A 9,983-nucleotide genomic window follows, 5' to 3' on the forward strand; every position below is an offset into this window, starting at 1 on the left:
CTTTTGCTCCAGAACACTAGTTACTTAGTGCAGCTAGCACGTCTTCCAGAGGCATCTTACCGATTATGCATTGCACGGGGACGGGTCAGCTAGCTGCACTGACATATAAGTGGCATATAATTAAGACTGCTCTGCACTTTTGTTTCTCAAAAAACTGATCCAAATGGTTTAAGCTATGGTTGTGTTGATATATGGTTGAGCCACCAGCAGTGATGTCAAGGGAGGGATTGCTGTTGTTCCAACGACATGTACCTACTTTCCCACTGTCTCCAACAGCTAGCTTTGTGGTTGGTTGGAGCTATAAGTTGCAGCAACTGAGGCAGTTCTCAACTAATTTTCCATCCTGAATTTGGAGCTGGGCCTCTTGTCTCTTGCTTGGATTCTACAAAAATCCAGTTGCCTGCCTCTGTTTACTCAATTTTGCAGCTGAAATCACAACCTATCTCCTCTGTCTTGTGAGTAACTTTTCTTTATTTCTTTTCCCCCCTGCATGTAGTTAGCTCCTGGTTCTTGTTCAAGGATGGATTGCTTGATTGTGATTTGATCTGGTTTGGCCTCTTGTCCTCTGTTTCCACTTCGCTATGATGCATGATTCTTGTTTCTGGTTATTGCTTGATTGTAATTTGCCACTTTTACCATGCGTATGCAATGCATAAATCAGAAGTAGGATGTGCATCCATCTGATCTGAAATGATAAGATTTCCACTGTTACTGCTATGTGTCCCTCCGAATTCCATTTCACATGGATGCTGGGTCATGTTTCTACTACAGCAAGCAAGCAGAAGGATTCATGGTGCGGCTGCTGGGCCTGCCTGGGCATTCATTCATTCATTAAAGGACACTGATCTGAGCATGCATGTTCATGCTGTTATGTTCCCTTCCTTGCCAGCAGAGTACTCGTGGCTTGTCTGTTGATTAGATCCATATCCATTCATAAGACTGCAGATTTACAAATTATATTTAAGAGAGATTTCTACTTTTGTCCTGCAAAACGAACAGTTTTTGTATTCGCTGTTACTATGGGCTTGTAGTACGTACAGTTGAATAACGTGGTTAGCAGCAGCAGCAGAGCAGTCGCTCACTCAAAATCCTTTGTCACTCTGCTGCTTCTTTGTTCGTTGTTGAGTGGAGTGCAGTAGCAGTAGCAGTAGCAGTAGCAGAGCAATTTCTGTTTCTGTTTCTGTTTCTATTTCTATTTCCATCAGCAGCCAAGCCAACCATCTAGTATTTCTCTTTATCTTGTGTTGGCCTTGGGCAGCGAGGTCAGGAGGGAGCAGGAGCATTTGCACTGCTTACCTGGATCACATCACATCAACCAACCGAACAAGCATGAAGCAACAAGTTCCAAGCAGCAACGGCCATGGCAGCAGCATCCATTCCACGTCTCAGGCAGCTGTGCCGCAAACTCGGTCTCGGGCATCAAGAGCACCACCACCCAAAGTCAAGCAACCTCCTGCTACTCCAGGCCCAGGGGTGAAGGCCAGACCAAGACCGGCCGCAGCCGCCACCACCATGGCAGCAACGAGGAGGCAGGCTGCTGTGTCTATGCCTATGCCCGTGAGGAGGGTCATGATGAGCACCACGGAGTCGGAGACAGTAGAGGACGAGGTGGTGCGGCTGCGCGGGGAGGTGGATGCCTTGCGGAGGGAAGTGCAGCGCCTGCTCCGCCTCAACGCAGACCTTCAGCACCAACAGCATGATGCTGCAACCAACAACAGACCACAACCTCCCAGCAAGATTTCGATTTCCGGAGGAGGCGTCGTTGCAGCGCCACCGCCGCCGCCCCCACCGCCACCGCCACCGCCTCCTCCGCCACTGCCGCGGCACCAAAACCAGCGAGTCCCTTCAGCTCCGGTGAGCAAGGCCACTGCGCTGGTTGACATGTACAACTCGCTGCAGACCAGCAACAAGAAGCCGTCAAAGCACACAGACAAAAGTAGAAGCCATGATCACCATAGCAGCATTGTCGACGAGCTGCAGAACCGCTCCAGGCACCAGCTAGCGGTGCGTCACCCACCATCCTTTCCCTTTGTGTTTTCTGGAATTATTATTATAAGTTCGCTCTCAAAACCAAGACAGTATACCCACCATTCTCTTTTCTCAATCACATACTATATATACTACGCAGATCAAAGCGGATGTGGAAACAAAAGCAGAGTTCATCAACCATCTCATCAACAAAATCCACACTAGTACTTACACTGGTGTGGAACAAGTACTCACCTTTGTGGACTGGCTAGACCAACAACTTTCTACTCTGGTAAGATAAGAGATTTTTTTTTTGGCACAAAAAAAGAGAGGATAAAACCTCCATCTATATGTACTGTGCTTGGGGTGCATTGATCTACGCTTGCTACCAATGTACGTAATTCCCATTTTTTGTCAGTCTGATGAGACAGCCGTCTTGAAGCACTTCAACTGGCCTGAGAAGAAAGCTGATGCACTTCGTGAAGCGGCATCTGAATACCGACACCTAAAGTGTCTTCTAACAGAGATCTCTTCCTTGAGAGACGGAGAAGATGGTGGTAGTGGTAGTGAGGCCACAGCCACTCTCAGGAAGATTTCTAAGTTTGCTAGACAAGTACGTGTGGCAACAGCAGTCTTCATTATATACTTTGTACAAGTATTTTTTTTTTCAATGCCATTGCCACCAAACTCAAGATATATATGAGCCCTATTCGATCTGCTCTTCAGATTGGAGAAGAGCATGGGCAGATTGGTGAATCTAAGGAGATCGGTGATGTCGTCCTACAAAGAGTTGAGGATTCCGACTGACTGGATGCATTGATTCAGGGATGGCCTCAAAGGTTATTATCTCTCTAGCTCTACTTATTATGGTCTCCTCCTGTTTCCGATGCTGGATAGATAGGTAGATTGATATCTGCAAAGCGAATAAACCATCAATAACAGGCATGTTAAGTACCTATTGGGCCGTGCAGATGAGACTGGCATCGGTGTGTCTGGCGAAAATGTATACCAAGACAGTCCTTAAGGAACTGGACTGCAGGGATTCAGCTGGGACTGGGAACGAGGCTGCTCTGGTTGCTCAAAGTGTGCGCTTCACCTACAGGGTCCACCAGGTCAGTTTGCTGCTCAAAATGTTGATTGCGAAACCAACCTCAACCTGATGATTGTTTGCTTTGCTACTCTATATGTAGTTTGCTGGGGGACTTGACTGCGAAGCAATGCATGCCTTTGAAGAGCTAAGAAGGCGGGTTCAGCTGGTCTCTACATGAACATGGTGGAGCCAAAACCCTACCCTATTCCTCTGTTTCTTGATAATATAACAATATGTAGCTCCTAGTTCCTTCTGAGTCTTCCCTTTTCTATTCTCAATGTCAAATCAAGTCTTGCCAGAAATGGAGAGGGATACAATCATGTTGTGATTTCTCATCATGTATGAAAAATCTGTCTATCCATTGATTTTGTCTCTGTTCTATGTCAAGTACATTTGCAGAAGAAAAATGTAGGTCTATTAGTAGTACAACAATATTTTGCACTTGCACGGGCTAGTGATATGTAAATTGTATATTCCTTAATTTTTTTTCTATAAATAAAACAGTTTTCTTACTTAATAGGTCATGAAGAAATAAAGTTCATATATTTATCATAACATAAGTAAGGCATATGCAAATTTGCATTCCAGAAACCATACAAATATTATATACAGATCTAAATGAAATGCTAAAATATTTGACTTAACCATCTCAATGAGTTAGCTGTTGCATGCTCATAGTTTTTCGTTATAGTATAGTAGAAGCACCCTTATAATTCATAAATACAAAAAAAAAAATGCACCCCTAATAAAGACATTCATCTGGATGATTAAAGGGTGATTGCTTGATAAATACAGGTAACAATAATCGGCCCGCCAAATTTATGCATCCATTTTGGGTACACTTTTAAGTGCTACTGATTTTGATTTTGTTTCCTAAATTGTGAATTTTGCAACGCATTATTACCTTTTTTTATAAAAAAGTGGCTAATGTCCTATGTTATACCATGCCCTCCATAATCTCATAGGCAAAATAACACAATAGTAACCATATATTCTGTGGAATTTTAATGTGATTTTAATTAATTAATGTTGTTTTGAAAGTGACTAATAACATACCTCCTTATCTCCATGAGCCCTCCTAAACTTAATCTCCCATATACTCGTATAGGGTGCATCCAAACAAAAAATTCCCCTTAAATACTTCTGTTATCCAACAGCTTCCCTGTCTCAAATAACATATATGGTGGATAGGGTATAAATTTAGGCAAATTTTGCTATTGGACATGCTAAATGACGCGTCTTTGCTGGCGGACACTACGTTTTCCATCTTTTGCCGTGAGACACTCTGATTTTTGGAAATACTGCCAGTGGGCATCGCAACCCAGTTGCACCCGGTTTTGGAGAGAGAAAACTTCGTTTTGGACATCGGGTGCCCCTGAACCAGACTTGGCGCCGTCCCAACCTGGTCTGGTTCGACCTAGTTATAACGGCCGGCCCGCACCCGACTTCGTCGTTACAACGGTCTGTTCCTCGTTCCCCCTCTTCACCGCAGTGGCGGCGGCGACATAGGCTGCGGCGGCCGGTCGGGCGGGGTGCCGGTGCGGCGTAGGTTGGCGGGCGTCGTCGACAGGAGAGCGGGCCATTAGAAGATGGCTACAGGATCTGGCGCTTCTTCGTCGACTGGGTCGCGTGGAGCGAGAGAGGGGCAGGCACTGTGCCCTTTCTGCCACACGACGACGGTCGTGGAGCGGACGTCGAGAACAACAAAAAATCTAGACAAGCCGTTCTACACTTGCAGGAATCGTGACTGGGTGAGTTTTCTTGATTTTGTTGTTGCTACATTTGGGCGTTTTGAAATCGGATGTAGGGTTCATCCTATTGATTTGGCTTTCGCTGTGAAATAGGGCAACGGTACCTGCAACTTCTTCATGTGGAAGCCAGAGAGCGCTGGAGATGGCATGGATGGTGCAGCAGTGATGGCTGCGTTGAAGGCTCTGGAGAATTCTCTGTTGAACTTGAACAATGTTGTAGTTGCTCAGAGCACTATTGTGGCTAGAATAGCTGGAGAGCAAATAGTTGTTAGGATGATGGTTGGGGCCAGTGTGTTTGTAGGTGTTGTTTGCTTTCTTGCTTTGTGCATGGTATTGTACAAGCAAGCATGAAGTATGCTTTGTAATGTTTGTGAAATATAAATGAAATGCAGTTTGAATGGAGTAACTTCAACTTGATTTGTTCCCTTTTATAGTTGTAAAGTTAAAATTGCAGCATCACTACCTTCAACTTAACAGCTGACTTAATTTTAGCATGACAAACACAGGCATACCAGATCATTAATTATGGAACATCATACCAGATGGCAATATCAAGTTCACACCAACAATAGCCAGGTTCACTACATTACCAGATTACAATACCAGGTTCACACCAACAATATCCAGGCTCAAAAGCACACAGATTACAATAGCAAGTTCATAGAACCACACAAAAGTACACCAAAAGCATAGGTGGCTCAAAAGGTTGCTTCTATCTTGATATTCCCAGTGCAGGCATCAGGCCCCTCCCCTCTTGCTCCTAGTGCAGACGCTTGGGCTCTGACTCCTAGTCTGTGCCCCTAGGCTACCTCCAGCTTGCTGTTTGGCCTGCCTCCTAGTGGCTAGGCACTGGAGTTGCATAGGCTGCTTTGAACATGTCTACAGAATAGTAGTGGTCAACATAGTCCTCTAAGTCTACCCTTCTGGTGCCAATGAAAGCTAGGGCATGAACACATGGCAGACCAGTTAATTGCCAACCTCTACAGGTGCACTCTCTCTTGTCTAGATCAACAATGAACCTCCAAGGGACCAGGTCCTTGTTGACTCCTCCAACTTCACCAACCATTGGGCCACTCTTGTGAGTGTTGTACTTTAGATTTCTGCTTTTGTTGTGCAACTCCTTCATGACAGCTGGCAAAATCTTGAAGGCAGAAAACTTGGACAGCAGTTGCATCCTGGTGCAAAATCTCTCCATGATCAACTGCCTTATCTTGTCCATTAGCTCTACAACAGGTAATGACTTCTCTTCCCTGATCCAACTGTTGAAAGTCTCTACTATGTTGTTTGTGACATAGTCACATTTGCTTGCTATGCTAAACTTACACCTTGCCCATAGCTGCTTGTGATTGTCCTGCAGCCACCTAGTTGCCTTGGGGCATTCCTTGTGCATCTCATTCTAGTGCCTATCATGGGTTGTCTGTCTATAGCACCTTGATGTAGGCCATAAGTTCCTCTCAAACACTTCTCCCCTAAACCTCTTTTGGAAATTCTTGACTAAATGCCTCATGCATTCTCTGTGCTCCACCCCATTACTAAAAACTTTGGTAACAGCCTTGTCTATTCCTTTGCCTACAGTTAGTAAGCATGGAAACAATGTCAGGTGGGGAACATACAACACTCAATTGAAAAACAAGAGCACAATGAATGCAACATACCTGCATCAGTTGAAATAACAAGACCATTTGGGGAACCAATAGCCTTGTGCAGCATCTTCATGAACCATTCCTAATTGTCCTTGGTCTCACTACCAAATACTCCATAGGCCACTGGGAACATCCATTTGTGGCCATCTATCCCTACAGCTGATGCTAACTGTCCCTTCCACTTTGCTGTCAAAATTGTGGAATCAATTCCTAAATAAGGTCTGCAACCTTGCAAGAAGCCATCTATGCATGGCTTCAGTGCTACAAACATCCTACTGAATCTTCTCTTCTCATCTACAATCTCCCACTCAATCTCTACAACACTGCCAGGACTCCTCTTCTCAATCTCCCTTTTCCAAGAAAACACATGTACAAAGCTATCTTTCCAGCCACCCATGATCTCATCTAAGGCCATTTGCTTGCCGTCCCTTGGCCTTACACAGGTAACTGAGATGCATGAATCCTCCACCGACATCTCTTGGCCTTACAATATGCTCGGTACCGCCGTGATGCACTATATGGAACTACAAGTTCAACTTCATTAAGCACACCATATTGTCTAATACATCTCTTAAAGCAGAAACCATCTTCAAAAGTAACACCAAGATCTATCTTAGGGTTATCTATGTTAGTGACATGAACAACACCGTCACAGTCCCTCCCATCGTCCACAACTAATGGGTCATCATCTTCTAGGTCACTGTCAGGATAGTAAGCAGGGTCAGCATCACCATCATCATTGACCCCATCCTTGTACTTCTCATTCTCATCATCTACTCCTACATACTCCACTTCATCAGCCTCTCCCCAGTCATCTTTAGCAATATCTTCTTCTTCTTCAGCAATAGCATCATCATCTTCACCATCATTATCAAGATTAAGACCCTCATCACCATTAGCATCAGCCTCACAATTACCATCATCATTAAGATCAACAGCTTCACCATTGTTATTAGCTACTAGATTAGGCAGTACAAGTTCATCACCGAAGATCATAGCTATTGGCTGACAATTAACCTGACTCTCCTGAGTGATAATAATAGACTGAGAAGACTAAGAGGCATTAGCATTACAAAACTTAGACTTTAGCAAATGAGGACCAGTGTCAACAACATGTACAGTCAATGGCACCTTCCTACTATCCCAATACACATCAAATGCATGTAACAGAGCAGAATCAGAATCTATGCGCACTGTCTCATCCTTGGTTTGGTCAAAGAAGGTGACCTACAGTTCTTGGTCGACCCCATGGACTATCTCCTCACCAAGGCACCTAAGAAACCCCATCCAAGAGAATTTTTCCTTGTCTACCACACGCATGTAATTAGCAGTTACATAATAATCATTGAACCCATCTGGTCTTTGCTCTACATATGCAGGTACGCTAATCGCCAGTCTATACGCGGAAGTCGGATCCATCCTAAATCAACACAAAGGATAACAACCAAACTAAACGATTTCAAAACCGCAAGCATTCTACCACATCCGCAGGCATTCATCTGCAAATAGTAGGGATTCAAAAGACTCACCCTTTCACTAGCCATTTGAATTGCGGAACCCTAGGCAGAGACCTAGGGCACTGCCCGTTCTTCGAGCTAGGGCACTTCATCTTTGGGGCGCGGGAGAACTCTAGATCCTCAAGCCCCCATGGTGGATGACGGCCGAGGCTCGATCTGTCAGCGGCGACGGGCACTGGGTGGACGGCGGCACGATGAGCAGTGCAGACGAGTGGGTGGCGGCGCGATTGGGAGTGAGCGGCGGCAGCGGGATTAGGGAAATGGCGCGCCTGGAACCCTAACGACGGAGTCGGGTGTGGGCCAGCCGTTACAACTGGGTCGAACCAGACCAGGTTGGGACGGCGCCAAGTCTGGTTTAGGGGCACCCGATGTCTAAAATGAAGTTTTCTCGCTCCAAAACCGGGTGCAACTGGGTTGCGGTGCCCACTGGCAGTATTTCATAGGCAAAATAACACAATAGTAACCATATATTCTGTGGAATTTTAAATGTGATTTTAATTAATTAATGTTGTTTTGAAAGTGACTAATAACATACCTCCTTATCTCCATGAGCCCTCCTAAACTTAATCTCCCATATACTCATATAGGGTGCATCCAAACAAAAAATTCCCTTAAATACTTCTGTTATCCAACAGCTTCCCCGTCTCAAATAACATATATGGTGGATAGGCTATAAATTTAGGCAAATTTTGCTATTGGACATGCCAAATGATGCGTCTTTGCTGGCGGACACTGCGTTTTCCATCTTATGCCGTGAGACACTCTGATTTTAGGAAATACTGCCAGTGGGCATCGCAACCCAGTTGCACCCGGTTTTGGAGAGAGAAAACTTCGTTTTGGACATCGGGTGCCCCTGAACCAGACTTGGCGCCGTCCCAACCTGGTCTGGTTCGACCCAGTTATAACGACCGGCCCGCACCCGACTCCGTCGTTACAACGGTCTGTTCCTCGTTCCCCCTCTTCACCGCAGTGGCGGCGGCGACATAGGCTACGGCAGCCGGTCAGGCGGGGTGCCGGTGTGGCGTAGGTTGGCGGGCTTCGTCGATAGGAGAGCAGGCCATTAGAAGATGGCTATAGGATCTGGCGCTTCTTCGTCGACTGGGTCATGTGGAGCGAGAGAGGGGCAGGCATTGTGCCCTTTCTGCCACACGACGACGGTCGTGGAGTGGACGTCGAGAACAACAAAAAATCTAGACAAGCCGTTCTACACTTGTAGGAATCGTGACTAGGTGAGTTTTCTTGATTTTGTTGTTGCTACATTTGGGCGTTTTGAAATCGGATGTAGGGTTCATCCTATTGATTTGGCTTTCGCTGTGAAATAGGGCAACGGTACCTGCAACTTCTTCATGTGGAAGCCAGAGAGCGCTGGAGATGGCATGGATGGTGCAGCAGTGATGGCTGCGTTGAAGGCTCTGGAGAATTCTCTGTTGAACATGAACAATGTTGTAGTTGCTCAGAGCACTATTGTGGCTAGAATAGCTGGAGAGCAAATAGTTGTTAGGATGATGGTTGGGGCCAGTGTGTTTGTAGGTGTTGTTTGCTTTCTTGCTTTGTGCATGGTATTGTACAAGCAAGCATGAAGTATGCTTTGTAATGTTTGTGAAATATGAATGAAATGTAGTTTGAATGGAGTAACTTCAACTTGATTTGTTCCCTTTTTTAGTTGTAAAGTTAAAATTGCAGCATCACTACCTTCAACTTAACAGTTGACTTAATTTTAGCATGACAAACACAGGCATACCAGATCATTAATTATGGAACATCATACCAGATGGCAATATCAAGTTCACACCAACAATAGCCAGGTTCACTACATTACCAGATTACAATACTAGGTTCACACCAACAATATCCAGGCTCAAAAGCACACAGATTACAATAGCAAGTTCATAGAACCACACAAAAGCACACCAAAAGCATAGGTGGCTCAAAAGGTTGCTTCTATCTTGATATTCCCAGTGCAGGCATCAGGCCCCTCCCCTCTTGCTCCTAGTGCAGGCGCTTGGGCTCTGAC

At 45.3% G+C, this 9,983-nt stretch overlaps 1 protein-coding gene across 1 annotated transcript; it reads left to right on the forward strand.

The window, feature by feature from the left end:
• Positions 1 to 463: 463 nt before the first annotated feature.
• Positions 464 to 5,200, forward strand: LOC136508416 (INCREASED PETAL GROWTH ANISOTROPY 1-like protein 2). The gene is given in 9 exon segments (XM_066503083.1): positions 464 to 2,004; positions 2,129 to 2,260; positions 2,387 to 2,566; positions 2,568 to 2,581; positions 2,695 to 2,782; positions 2,784 to 2,807; positions 2,940 to 3,080; positions 3,159 to 4,809; positions 4,903 to 5,200. Coding segments are annotated over 8 exon segments (1,332 nt in total). The 5' UTR covers positions 464 to 1,329; the 3' UTR covers positions 3,237 to 4,809; positions 4,903 to 5,200.
• The last annotated feature ends 4,783 nt before the right edge of the window (positions 5,201 to 9,983 follow it).

This window comes from Miscanthus floridulus, chromosome 15 (genome assembly GCF_019320115.1).
Source record: "Miscanthus floridulus cultivar M001 chromosome 15, ASM1932011v1, whole genome shotgun sequence".
NCBI classification, from domain to species: Eukaryota; Viridiplantae; Streptophyta; class Magnoliopsida; order Poales; family Poaceae; genus Miscanthus; species Miscanthus floridulus.